The sequence below is a fragment of the Callithrix jacchus genome, chromosome 5, assembly GCF_049354715.1.
Source record: "Callithrix jacchus isolate 240 chromosome 5, calJac240_pri, whole genome shotgun sequence".
Lineage (NCBI taxonomy): Eukaryota > Metazoa > Chordata > Mammalia > Primates > Cebidae > Callithrix > Callithrix jacchus.
This window is the reverse complement of record NC_133506.1, coordinates 141,026,109-141,041,171: the sequence shown is the minus strand read 5'-3', so window position 1 is coordinate 141,041,171 and position 15,063 is coordinate 141,026,109. Positions and strand designations below refer to the sequence as shown.

The 15,063-nt window shown below is 37.9% G+C and overlaps 1 protein-coding gene across 1 annotated transcript in view; it reads left to right on the top strand.

The window, feature by feature from the left end:
• The window catches only part of MICU2 (mitochondrial calcium uptake 2), a 104,055-nt gene that overhangs the window by 87,164 nt on the left and 1,828 nt on the right, over positions 1–15,063 (top strand). Inside the window, exons 8-11 of the mRNA XM_002748896.7 lie at positions 984–1,081; positions 7,443–7,614; positions 13,781–13,889; positions 14,314–14,471. Coding sequence (XP_002748942.1) covers positions 984–1,081; positions 7,443–7,614; positions 13,781–13,889; positions 14,314–14,471 — 537 coding nt within the window. The remainder of the gene's footprint in view (positions 1–983; positions 1,082–7,442; positions 7,615–13,780; positions 13,890–14,313; positions 14,472–15,063) is intronic.

Here is a 15,063-nt window from a genome sequence, read left to right as displayed (position 1 = left end):
AGGGAAGGGAATTCCTTAGTCTAAATGCAACCCTTACTGGAGCACCTAGACTCTGCTCTCTCTCCGTAATTCTATTAAATGTTCCAGACCACGGCCCACTCCACCCTCTAAGATATGTCCCACCCCGTGGGCTTCTGATTATTCCCTCAGTTTAACATAGTGCCCTGAAAGATAGAAGCCCTTTTCACTCTGCTCAAGTCCCACCAACCTTCAGGGAGGAGCTTCTACTGAAGAGTTTTCCATAACTTGTCTCAGGGTTGTTTTCTCACCCTGTTAATCTGCTTATCATAGAATTGAAGGTTTTCTCCTAATGTGGTAATCTGACATCCCCCTTGTACTTCTGAGAATCAGGGTTGGGATGGTGGAAAGATTAGGAGACATGCTAGACCATCCCGCACCTGAGTCTAGTATGTCTCTGACTGCTCTTTTTCAAAATCTGGTTTAAATTTTATACCCCCTTTGTTGTTTGGTTGCAGCTATTTTTTTTAGTAGGTTTTTTTTTGTTGTTGTTTATTTTATTAAAGAATTAAGAATGTGCGAATCTGCCTCACTTACTACCTTTACTGGAATTCTCACCTGTTCATTGTATAATTAGGAAAAACAAGTGTTTTGCAAGTATTTCCAACATTCAACAAAAGCTCAAAGACTTTCTTGCTTTAACTCTCTCAGTGCTGCTTCATTAGTAAAGACCTAGAGATCATATTTTGAAGTAACATTTATTTCACTATTCTAAACTTCTATTTTGGCCTGATCTAAGGTCTTGTTTCATGCTGAAGTCCACCATGAGTATTTCAGCCCTTACTGTTTTTTGCCTGCTTGAGCAAAGATGGTTATGGAGTGTTTGCAAACTAACAGAAGGAATGACTCTATCCCTCTTTTATAGCTTTTGTTGTTGTTCTTTCTGGGTATTATTCTAAGAATTCTACAGATTCAGGTTTTTTTCTTATTTATGATATTTTAAATTATTATAATTTTTTTAATAGGAAGTAACAGTGAAAGAACCTGAAATTAACACAACTCTTCAGATCCATTTCTTTGGAAAAAGAGGACAAAGAAAACTTCATTATAAAGAATTTCGAAGGTAAATGCAAATATTTCTATTCATTTACGGAAATGTTATGGGTAAGAAATAAAGAGAAACAGAGTATATTCATTTCCCAGAAGTGCAGATCATAAAACTAAAATACTGTCTGGATTTTGTGTTTCTATATTGTATTTATCTCTTAAGAACTAAACCTATGAAATAGAAACTAAAATTAGTGTGCTCAAAATATTCTAACCTATTATAGAACCTATTTTCTGTTTCATAGAATACTTTTTAGAATTCTTTTTAGTAACTTAATATTTGCAACAAAGAACCATGCCCCTAGCATCAGTTGTTCTTTAGGCAAAACACCAACCCAACTTAAAACAGCAACCATTTATTCTCATGAGTCTTTAAGGCAGTTGGGTAGTTCTCCTGGTGGGGACAGGATTGGCTGATCTTGACTGTACTCTTGCATTTGAAGTCTGCTGATGGGTTGGCTGGCTGCTGGCTCTTCTAAGATGATCTCAGTTGGGACACCTCAGCTGTGTTTCATGTAGTCTCTCATTCTCTAGCACAAGAGTTGGCAAACATTTTCTGCAAAGGGCCAAAGAGTAAATATGGTCTCTGTCACAGCTACACAGCTCCATCCATGGTTGTAGTGTGAAAACAACCATAAACAGTACGTTAACAAATAAACATGACATGTTCGAGTAAAGCTTTATACTAACATTAATTTTAAGTAACGTATTTAACCTCCCTAAGCTTATTTTTTTATCTAAAAAATGGAAAGAATAATGCTTACCTGTATGATTATTATAAACATTAAAATACAGTGTCCTGTCTACCTTCTTCTCAGTGATAATAATTCCATGCACAATGAGACAGTGCGCTTCCCTGTGCTACTCCACTAACCAAAGTCTTAAATATCAAAAAGCAGAACAGAATAGTGGGGGAAAACACTGATTTGGGAGGCAGGAGACCTGCATCTTATTCAGCTGAATCCAGTTCAGTAAAGACTTACTGAATGTGATACATGCTATTATGTGTCAAATTACCTCTCAAACACTAGGGATAGTGCCTTCTGGAAACTCTCTAGCAAACAGGCAGAAAAACATTTAAATACATTGTAGTTAGTGCTTTCTTATATAAACAGGATATTTGGGCAGCACAGAAGATCACTTAGTGTACCCTGTGTTAAAGGTTGGGACTAGGTAATCAGGGGAGGCTTTCTGGAAGAAATACTAAGCTGAATCTTGGCAAACTAGCAGGGATTAACAGGCAAACGTGGTTTGGGCAGGGAGGTATTTGAGGGAATGATAACACAGCAGGAGCAAAGATGTAGAGGCATGAAAATGTATGCTTTGTAAAGGGAATTAGAAGCAGTAGAGTTTATAAAGCAGTGAGCATAAGTTGAGGAGAATGGAGGCTGGAGAATTATGTACTTACATGTGTGAAGGTTTTATACATCATAAGACAGAGGTAGCTTGTTGAATTAACTCAGTGATGAAGGCCCTGAAGGATGCTGTGTGAAGGGTATTTAGTCAGATGTGCCCATCATCTGGCAGCAGATTAGAGGATAGATTTTATGAGAGAGAAGACCATTCAGATATTCCAGAAAAGAAATAAGAGCCTCAAACTAGTGTAGTGGCAATAAAGATTTTGAAGTGGAAAAGATTACCAGACACAGGAGATAAAATTGTAGGACTCAGTGATTGATTAGATTTAAGGAATGGAGAAGAATACATGAAAATCCAAGTGCCTACTGCACTTCAGCCTGGGTGACAGAGTGAGACTCCGTCTCAAAAAAAAAAGAAAAAAAAAATCTGGCCAGGCATGGAGGCTCACGCCTGTCATCCCAGCACTTTGGGAGGCTGAGCTGGGTGGATCACAAGGTCAGGAGTTCAAGACCAGCCTGGCCAAGGTGGTGAAACCCTGTCTCTCCTAAAAATACAAAAATTAGTAGGGCGCAGTGGCAGGCACCTGTAATCCCAGCTACTCAGGAAGCTGAGGCAGGAGAATCGCTTTAACCCAGGAGGCAGAGGTTGCAGGGAGCCGAGATTGTGCCACTGCACTCTAGCCTGGGTGACAAAATGAGACTGTCTCAAAAAAAAAAAAAAAAATCTAAGTTTCTGAATTGTATCCTAATCCCACTAATCACAGTTTACCCAATAGCGATACTGAGTCATCTAACCTCTCTATAACAATTTTTTTCAACAACAGTTTAAACCGTACTTCTTTTGTATACTTAAAATATCACTCTCAATGTTTTTTGAAGTTCCAAAAGTATCATAATTTAAAACAAAGCTATTATCATAATACTGATATTGTCATATTACTGATAATTTTTCAAACTACATTCACAGAGATACTAATATACCACTTCACTTCACTTTAAGATTCCCTGACTAGTTAATTTTTAAAGATGCTTCTCACCTTACTTTAATGGCTCCTATAAATAATGGGCCCTGTGAAATTTGTCATACCATCGTGCAATTTTTTAAATCAGGTTAAATTAACAAAAACTTTAAAAGTGAAGTTTTTCAGAAGTTTTCTAAGATATTGCAAAGTGTCCCTAAAGTTAAAATTATAATTATACTAAGCTGGAATTTATGGCAATCATAAAATATCTTTTAAATTTTGCTAAGTCATAAAATAACAGAAAATGGCTTCTAATATATAATATTTTCAAAATTTTGCACAAACCTACTAGCCAAATTAATCACTGAAATTCCACAAAAACATTTTCGTATGTATTATTTGGAGCGCTTATACTTTTGTGTTTCTGGGAGTGTAATGAATAACTTGTTTAACTGATGATGGAAGGAGGCAAAGTCTGAAAATACAGGAATGGCTGGGAATCACCAGAGGAGCAAGGTCCCTGAAGGGCAGGAAGTGCAGGAATATGGGTGAGATTCACAGTGCAAGCAAGTAAGTTAGCCATAGACAGGAAAAGGGACTCCTCATCCATTGTGACAGGAAGGAGAGAGTGGAGAGAAGGATACCTGTAGATGCTATTAAAAATTTTAGTGACAATAAGAAAATGAATGAATTTATTAAATAATGATTTCTAGTTTCTATAGGAAGCAGGGTCAAAGTCATATGCTGAGGATAAACAGATAAGAAAGTGAAAAGGGGTTGAAATAGCTTCTAAGTTAAATCAAAAGGACACATTTCCAGGCTAGCAGAAGAGAGTCTGGAAAGGTCAAGGACCCAGTTGAAAATGTGCCCCATCAATTTGTGAAGGTAGCACTATGTGCAGTTTTAATATGGTTTTCTTTAAGCCATACTCGAAGAATCCCTTTTGCAGCCCATTAGAGCTGAGGTTGTGGGTGAGAAAGTGGGAAGCAATTAAGAGTGGAGTCTGGAGCTTGGCGTGGCAGCTCACACCTGTAATCCCAGCACTTTGGGAGACCAAGGCAGGCAGATTGCTTGAGCCCAGGACTTCCACAGTAGCCTGGGCAACATGGCTAAAACTCATCTCTACAAAAGAGATGTGTGTGGTGGTATGCACCCGTAGTCCCAGCTACTTGGGAGGCTGAGGTGGGGAGCATCACCAGAGTTCCGTAGTTTTCTCGTAGATGGTGGATGCATTGAATAGGCCTTCAAGTACCAGACTAGGTTACCAAAAGGACAGGCACAGATCAAGAGAAACTCATCAGCTAATGAGGAAGCACACAGAAAAATTTGTGATTTGTTTTCTGTTTTTTTGGGGTTTTTTTGAAACGGAGTTTTGCTCTTGTTACCCAGGCTGGCATGCAATGGCGTGATCTCAGCTCACCACAACCTCCTGGGTTCAGGCAATTCTCCTGCCTCAGCCTTCTGAGTAGCTGGGATTACAGGCACACACCACCATGCCCAGCTAATTTTTTGTATTTTTAGTAGAGACGGGGTTTCACCATGTTGACCAGGATGGTCTCGATCTCTTGACCTCGTGATCCGCCCGCCTCGGCCTCCCAAAGTTTTTTTTTTTTTTTTTTACTTATACAACTAATAAAAAGATTTTCCAACTGAAATACCACTTAGCCATTTAAGTAAACACCGCAGTATAATTTAATTCTGTCTCCCAGAATTTTGGTGTTCTTTTATTGTTATGAAAGCAGCAGATATTTAAATTGTGAAAACTGAATTTTCTATCAACCACCATGACGTTCCGGGGGAAAGCATTGACTCGGGCTACTCAGGCAGCTCCTGATGACATTTCCCTCTCTCCCCACCTCCCCGAATCAGTGCCTCTTGGTTTTGTTGTGTTTTTCCTGTCTCTTTTTTCCTCTTCTCTCTTACTCTCTTTGGAGACTTTTCTTCTTCTGCCTTTCTTTTCCCTTTTAAACTGCATGATTAGCCTTAAAGACAGTAACCAGAAATAATCCCTGAGTTTATTTCTAGTATGGCACATTTGACCTCATTTTTTATTTCAGTGAATTTTTTATACTGAAAATAAACCTGCGACTGAAGATACATAATGGTTAGAGGGAAGAAAATTGGCCTCAAGTCTTCTTATCAGGAAAAATTGGGGAGGATGTTGATACTAATGTACTTTTTAGGACTGGGATTGTTAAAAATTCTGAAATGCCAATTATCAGTTGAGGATTTCTGAGTTTCATCAAGAGTTTTTATAAATTCAGAGGTGTCTGTAAGCAGTAGTTTGCTCGTAAATATGTTTAACAGCCATCTGTCTTAGGAAAAACAGCCTTGATTTGTAGTGTTTGCCAATTAGTAGTATAAATAAATACTTTTGCCACACCAATGTCAAGCTCCCCAGCATGAAGCACAGGTGGGAAGATGTGCTCGATAGACCCACAGCTGATAGGCGCCACTCCAGTACACCACTGCCTAAATAATTTCAGTGAGGAGAAACAGATGTCTTTCATTGTTTCCAATTAACCCAGTAATTTATAAAGTATGTGATTTGTTCACAAATGTGTCTGTCAGCCAATCTACTATAAATCTTCCAATTCATATATGCATGTTCAGATCATGTTCTAGAGGTTCAAGATATTATGATTTTAGGCTTAAAGGGAAAAGATTATCATCTTAAATTGACTCATATTCATTAAAAGTAGTATAATTAGGTAAGATGAAAGTAGCTTAATCCTGACAATGTATAGTTTGTAAGATGAAAGTAGCTTAATCCTGACAATGTATAGTTTAACGGCAATTAAGTTTATAATATTTCAGCCTCTGCCAGCAGCTCGGATAGAGCCTGAAGAAAAAGAAAGGGAAAGGAACAAGTTATTAATGTTTTTATACCGTATTTTCTGCTTGCATAATTCAGTATACACTCATTTGCAAGTAGAGCATGCATTTAACAGTCTTAATAAGAATTAATTGATTGTCATTACAGTATACAGGGCAAGAAAAATAAACAAAATAAAAGGCAAAGTATATCAGGAAAATATTTTGTTGATCCATCAGTTTAAACTTAAAATGCTTCAAATTTTAGATAAAGTTCTGCTTTGACCCAGGAAGAAACATGGCATCGATGAATCTGTGTATTCAGTACATTCAGAAAATGTTTTAAGTAACAAACTCTTGCCTCCCATGTAGACAGAAGTCTAAGATCAAATTCCTTCATGCTTTTAAGATTTCTGGGATAAATGTAGAACTTCAAGCAAGTAATTTTTAACAGTGACAGTTTTTCTCCCACTGAATTAGAATGTCCCTCTTCTGTATCACCCCATGTATATTTTCATTTGAATTTAACATGACAGATAGTATAGATCTTTTAACATGTGGAAAAGTGAATAAAGAGATCTGCAACATATTAAAATTCATGGAGATGATAATACTTTTCACATGATTTAAGTTATAAATAAATGAAGTATAACATTTCTGGGTTCTTGTTCAAAGAAGATATATTTTAATCTGATGTCTTTTCGACTTGTCCCTTTCCTGAGAAGCCATTGATGACAGTTTGATCAAAGCGCCATGTTGTTTTTATAAGAAAGGAATGTTGAGTCATATAGACATGTATTATTGTTAAAAAGATTATATAGGTAGATCTAAGTTTTTGATGCCAAGCCATTGATTACACTGATTAACCCTAGTATCAGAAAAATGTTAGGAAGTAGTAATTATGATTACCATTCTAAAAGCAATGTCCCACCTAAATTTTAAATTTCTCTGATTATTGATAATTTTTCTATATTGGAAAAACTTAGTTCCCATGGAATGGTATTTTCTCTGGATGGGTCAAAGCAACATTTTACATACCTTTTTAAGTCTTTAGGTTTATCAAAATGTAGGTTTGTAACTTACACAAACACATTCCTTGCACAGCACTCTGCCTTATCCTGCTCACCACATCAGGAGGCCAGCCACTCAGTATGTAATACTGAAGGTACTTTGCAGACCCATTTACAGTATTTAAGGTTGAATACCACTAGTTACTTTGCTAATTTTGTGTTTTAACATTTAGATTTATGGAAAATTTACAAACAGAGATTCAAGAAATGGAATTCCTTCAGTTTTCTAAAGGTTTGAGTTTCATGAGAAAAGAAGACTTTGCAGAGTGGCTACTTTTTTTCACTAACACTGAAAATAAAGATATTTATTGGAAAAATGTGAGAGACAAGTTGTCAGCAGGAGAGGTTGGTATACCTTTTATTATGTATGTGATAAAGACGAAATAATAAGTTAGACATGATTACATAAATAAAGTAACTTCTGCTCAGCGTGGAGGCCCACACCTGTAATCCCAGCACTTCAGGAGGCTGAAGCAGGTAGATCTTGTGAGGTCAGGATTTCGAGACCAGCCTGGCTAACATGGTGAAACTCCGTTTTTACTAAAAATACAAAAATTAGCCAGACATGGTGGCATGTGCCTGTAATCCCAGCTACTTGGGAGGCTGAGGAGGAGAATCGCTTGAACCCAAGAGGCAGAGGTTGCAGTGAGCCAAGATTGAACCATGGCACTCCAGCCTGGGCGACAAGCGAAACTCCATCTCAAAAATAAATTAGTAAATAAATAAATAAATAAATAAAGTGACTTCTGAATTAACCAAGACTGTGCTACTCTCAATGGTATATAAAATCAATTTGAGGAGTGTTCTCTACATGCTGTTTTCCTGTGAAGGAAAACTACTGCCTAAGACAGAATTGAGTCTAGCAATTAGAAGTTTTTCATTTCCAGTAAAGCCACGAATAAGACAGGTATCACCACGATTATTTAATATCATTCTGGAAATCTTAACCAGTCCAAATTAACACAGTTATTTAAAAGAGTATTAAAAAGGAGGTAGCAGTTGTCTCTGTTTTTGTGTGATGCAATTATATGCCTAGAGAACCCAAGAGAATCCAGTAGAAAAATCATAGAAACAGTAAGAATTCAATAAAGTACCTGAAGTACCTGTTACAAATTGATACATAAGGAGCAGCAGCTCTCCTGTATACAAGTTACAAGTGGAAGATGGAATGGCATCCATATGTGTGTGTATGTGTATACAAGATGTGTGAAATGATGATTGCCAAGGAACTAATAATTATTCCTGTGCAGTCGTGAGGTTTCAAGGGACTTTTACTTTCTTTATACCTTTATGTATTGTTCCAAAAAAGTGTTTGCAATGGACATATATTTTATATAACTTTTTAAAAAGTTGCTTCTATTTTAAGAAAAAAGATAATAAAATACAATAGAAGAACCCAGTTATAATTGCAAGGTAAATATATAACAATTAGAAATAAATATAACAAAAAAAAGAAGAAAACTTAATAGCCTTGATGGCTATAAAAATGCATCTAATTATAAGACATTCCCTCTTATTGAATAGAAAGTCTTAGAATCACAAATATAGCAATTCTGTTGTATTCTAATTCTTCAGTTAGTCTATAAGTGTAATGGTTATATTAGAACAGTCCAAGTTTGCTGCAACTACAAATTAACCCTGAAATTCCCCTGTCTGACCCTGAGTTTCTTGCTCAGTCATGCCACAGTTCCATTGTGGGCTGATAGGTGTCTCTGTCTGCATAGAGGTATAGACCCCCTCAGGAGTCTAGACTCGCTGAGGCTGTGACATCTTGGAGTTGCGTCATCTGGAAGAAGCACCACACTCAGAGGCTGTGGCAGGAAAAGAAGGAGGGGAGTCACAATCTAGCAATTAAATGTTTTGGCCTGGAAACATCACATGACACTTGGCTATTAGCCAGACTAATCACAAACCCCACCTGAATGCAGGGAGGCAAGGAACTGCAGTTTTTCATATACACAGGATTCAGAAAAGAGCCAGATACTGGTCAACACTTGTGGGTTTCAATAAAAATTCTTGGGAATTTTTATTCCCAAAATTGAATTCTTCGGAAGAAACTAGACAAGCCATAAAAGTTTATGGGAAAAGAATGTCAACATATTAAAATATATTATCAAATCTTGGTAACTAAAATAGTTTGTTACTGACAATGAATTTGACAGATTCCAGAAATAGACTTGAACATATGGAAAATTTAGCATTTATGAAATAGTATTTTAAATTAGTTGGTAAAAGAATTATTAATAAATGGCATTAGGATAATTCACTGGCCATCTGAGGGAGAAAATAAACATAAATCTCTACCCCATTCATTACTCTAAATTTTGGATAAATCAAAAAATTAAATGTTGAAGAAAGAAAATGAAACTAAATTAAGTGTAGAGGAAAACATGGAAACAGTGTTTTATCTTAGGTCATAAACCTTTCTAAGCAAAACCCAGAACCTTTCCAAGAAAATTTGATGAAATACCTAAAAATTAAAATTCTGTTGGCTCACCTCATCCCCTGTAAAAATTATAATCAGAGTCAAAAGAAAAAGTTAACAACATGAGGAAGTGGTAGATAATTGATATGTAAAGACCAACTTTCTTAATTTAGAATGGGATCTTTAAAAATCAGTAGGGATTGGCCAGGTGTGATGGCTCACGCCTGTAATCCCAGCACTTTGGGAGGCTGAGGCAGGAGGCTCTCTTGAAGTCAGGAGTTCAAGACTAGCCGGGCCAACGTGGTGAAAACCCATCTCTACCAAAAAAATACAAAAAAAGTAGCTAGGCATGGTGTGACACACCTGTAGTCCCCGCTACTAAGGAGGCTGAGGCAGGAGAATTGCATGAACCTGGGAGACAAAGGTTGCAGTGAGCCAAGATTGCACCTGGGCAACAGAATGAGACTCTATATGTATCAAAAAACTTTAAAGGGTATGAGATTTTTTCCCTATTTAATATGTTATGAAAATCAACATGTGATTAACTGTAGAGTATCTGAGATTTTATCCCTTTGCAAGTTAGCCTGAACAGTTTCATGGATGTTTGCAGAAGATACAAGAATATTGAGTCAGACACAAAGAATTTTATTATCATAATGTAGCAACAACATGAGCAACATATTTGTGTCAGTTCCCCCTTGCCTCCCAGTCCCTGTGGGCATGATGCTGAGAGGCCCAGGTAGATGCTGCCTGCACAGTAAGTAGGTCCACATCACAGCTGAGACCCCTCATCTTAATAAATCTGAATGTTTTGTAAACAAGCCTTCCTGAGCCTTCCTACAGTGGGAGACATTGTATATTCATAATACTGGACAGTAATCAAAGCTGTCCTGTGCTCCTGAGGAACAATGCTGTCTGCTATACAAACGATTCTCCTGCCTTGGCCTTCTGAGTAGCTGAGATTACAGGCACACGCCACCATGCCTCAATAATTTTTTTTTTTTGAGACAGATTTTCGCTCTTGTTACCCAGGCTGGAGTGCAATGATGCGATCTCGGCTCACCGCAACCTCCGCCTCCTGGGTTCAGGCAATTCTCCTGCCTCAGCCTCCCGAGTAGCTGGGATTACAGGCACGCGCCACCATGCCCAGCTAATTTTTTGTATTTTTAGTAGAGACGGGGTTTCACCATGTTGACCAAGATGGTCTCGATCTGTTGACCTCGTGATCCACCCGCCTCGGCCTCCCAAAGTGCTGGGATTACAGGCTTGAGCCACCACGCCCGGCCCGCCTCAATAATTTTTATATGTTCAGTGGAATGGGCTTCACCGTGTTGGCCAAGCTGGTCTCAAACTCCTGGCCTCAGGTGATCCACCTACCTCAGCCTCCCAAAGTGCTGGGATTACAAGCATGAAATCCTTGAAAAGATAATCTGGAACAAAAATGCAATTGGTGCTGCCTCTGTTTGATAGATATACAGAAACGTGAGACTCATGGAGAATAGTCTCCCACAATAAGAAATTACCTAAAAACTCATTAGAAATCTGGGCAGAGGACATGAACAGGACACAAGAAGAGAAATCTACAAATGACTAATAAACATGTGAAAAATGTTTAACTTCATTCACAATGAAAGACATAGAAATTCAGGCCAGACGCTATGGCTCACACCTGTAATCCCAGCACTTTTGGAAGCCAAGGCGGGTAGATCATCTCAGGCCAGGAGTTTGAGACCAGCCTGGCCAACATGGTGAAACCCGTCTCTTCTAAAAATATAAAAATTTAACCAGGCATGGTGGTACATACCTGTATTCCCAGCTACTTGGGAGGCCGAGGCAGGAGAATCACTTGAACCAGGGAGGCAGAGATTACAGGGAGCTGAGATCCTGCCACTGCACTCCAGCCTGGGCAACAGAGCAAGACTCTGTAAGACATACAAATTCAGACATTAATACAATATCATTTTTCATCTACCAGAAAAGCAGACATCAAAAAAGTTGCACCCAGTGCCTACTTTGAGATCATGATAGAAGCAGCCACTCTTTTATTTGTGCTGATAAATACACTGGTTTTTTTCTTTTTTCTTTTTTTCCTCTCTGCCTATCATCTTTTAAATATACCATTAAGAGAATAAAGGAAGGTACAGAAATATGTGAAGAGATTGTTCCCATTGTGTAGAACAGGGAGATATGTGTGTACATGTATATACTTTTATATGAATAGAATATTTCCGGACAGAGACACACTAGGAATTGGTATCGCATGTCTGGGGAATGGAACTGGGAATCAGAAGAGGAAGGACTTTTCATTATTTATTCTTCATACTGTTTGAATTTTTAACCATGTGCACATATTACTTTTTCAAAAACTTTATTGAAATGTTTAAAAATAAAAATGTCATGAAGTCACAAAAGCTTGAAAGCAGTGAACCTTGAGTAAGACCACACATTATGGAGGGCATGATCCTGAATATCCCTACAAAGAGAAACTTTTTTTCAGGCAGGGAAAGAATTTACTTTCAAATTAAGAATTTTGGGCTGAGCACGATGGCTCACACCTGTAATCCCTGCATTTTCTGAGGCTAAGGTGGAAGGATCACTTGAGCCCAGGAGTTTGAAACCAGCCTGAGCAGCATAGCAAGATCTCTTCTCTACTAAAAATAAAATTTAAAAATTGAGCTGGTGTGGTGCTGTGTGCCTGTAGTCCCAGCTACTTGGGAGGCTTGACAGGAGGATAGCCTGAACCCAGAATTTCAAGGTTGCAGTGAGCTGTGATTGCACCACTGGACTCCAGCCTGGGTGAAGTGAAATACTATCTCAAAAACAAAGTAAAAGCTAAGAGAATTTTTATACTTTGTTTACTTTTTTTTTTTTTTTTTGAGACAGGGTCTTGCTCTATTGCTCGGGCTGGAGTACAGTGGTGCAGTTACCTCACTGTAACCTCAAACTGCTGTGCTCAAGGGATTCTTCTGCCTAAGCCTCCTGAGTAGCTCGGACCACAGGCACATGCCACCATGCCTGGCTAATTTTTGTATTTTCTGTAGAGACAGGGATTTCACCGTGTTGCTCAGTCTGGTCTCCAACTCTTGAGCTCAAGCAATCCGGCCACTTCGGCCTTCCAAAGTGCTGTAATTACAGTCAAGAGCCATCGTACCCGGCCTTGTTTACTTTTTAAACTTTATTACTTGTTTGTTTTTAGAGGAAGTCTCACTCTGTCACCCAGGCTGGAATGCAGTGCTGCAATCTTGGCTCACTGCAACCTCCGCCTCCCAGGTTCAAGCATTTCTCCTGCCTCAGCCTCCCAAAATAGCTGAGACTACACACATGCACCACCACACCCAGCTGATTTTTTTTTTTTTTTTTTTTTTGGTATTTTTAGCAGAGACAGTGTTTCACCATATTGCCCAAGCTGGTCTCGAACTGCTAACCTTAGGTGATCCTCCTGCCTTGGCCTCCCAAAGTGCTGGGATTACCTGCATGAGCCACCACACATGGTCCATTTGCTTTATTTTTAAGTGTGCAGGTTTTGAAGTCAGATGGACCAAGGTTCAGATCCTGATTGTTTCCGTTAGTAGACCTCGGGCAAACTATATAACCCCTGAAGTGTTATTTAAGACTATGCTAAGGTCATACACGTTGTAAAGGGCAGAACCGGAATTTCAACGTAAGTTCATCTAACTCCAAAACCCAGGGCTCTTACTCAGTGCTGTGTCCACTAGTAAAACTTAACAGAAGTGGACCACGTAACAGACTATATTAGTCTCCTTAGGCTGCCTCCCCCAAACACCACAGGTTAGGCAGCTTAAACAATAGATTTATTTCTCACAGTTCTGAAGGCTAGGAGTCCAAGATCAGGGCACCAGCAGGGCCAGTTTCTGGTGAGGCCTCTCACTCAGCCTGCATGCAGCACCTTCTCACTGTGCCCCTCATGTGGCCATTTTTTTGTGCACACAGAGAAAGGAACAGAGAAAGCTCTGTTGCCTCTTCCTCCTAGAATGACATTAGTCTTTAACCTTAGAGAAGAAGGTTCACAGCATTTATAAGATTAATGTATTTACAAAATTGTAATAAAAACTCTTGTTTTATTAGAGCATTAGTTTGGATGAGTTCAAGTCATTTTGCCATTTTACAACCCACTTGGAAGACTTTGCTATTGCCATGCAAATGTTCAGTTTAGCTCATCGTCCTGTGAGACTAGGTAAGTTATATGAAAGACCATTCAATTTTTATCATCTGTAAACAGTTTTTTACTATATTCTTCAACTAAATACTACCAGTCAAGGAACAAATTATAAGTAAAAATAATGTGGTTATTCTACTTTTTGATGTGGCTATTCTAGATTTACAATACCAGTACTTCAATTTAATGGTTATTTACTTTTATTTTCTCATTCTCCTAAAAAGGAGGAGGAATTATTTAAATATATGTCTATAGCATTGATTAAATTAAAATAGCTCATTCATCTTGCAGTGACTTTAATGCCATCTCTCAACTTACAATTCGAATATTTTCTTCATGGGAATTTTTGTTTTTGTTTTACTTCTCGAATAATGAAAATTTAGATTAGTTCCACTTAGACTATTTCATGTAGTTGATGAGTTGTTTTATCTTTGTTTTTTAGCCGAGTTTAAGAGAGCTGTGAAAGTAGCAACAGGACAAGAACTCTCAAACAATATTTTGGACACCGTCTTCAAGATCTTTGATTTGGATGGTGATGAATGTCTTAGTCATGAAGAGTTTCTTGGGGTGTTAAAAAACAGAATGCATCGAGGTTTATGGGTAACAAATTTTTTTATATTATACATGTTTACATTATCATTAAATGATATTAAACCTAGAATTTGGGCAAAGGTACAGTCTTTAAATGGAGTTTTCATCATTTATAAAAAGATTATAAGCTGTAATTGAAATATGGAAATATACTTTATGTATGAGATTAAACATTTTCTTTGATTTTTAGAAAATAATCTGAATCTGTGATCGCACCTCTGCACTCTAACCTGTGCAACAGAGCAAGACCCTGTCTATTTTAAAAAAACATCTTTTTTAAAAAAGAAAATGCTATTCAGAAACATAGTCTAGCTGGACATGGTGGCTCACATCTGTAATCCCAGCAAGAGGCCGAGGTGGGCAGATCACTTTAGGCTGGGAGTTCAAGACCAGCTTGGGTAACACCATGTGAGACTCTGTTTCTACAAAAAAAGGAAAAAAGAAATCATACCCTAGTATTTGACTAACTACATGTAATTAGATATATGTAAATTCAAATCCCAGCTCTACTGTTTATTAATTGCTGAATCTTGCAAAGCCACTTAATTTTTCTTAGTCTCAGATTCTTTATCCATACCATGAGGAAACTAATCTATCAGAA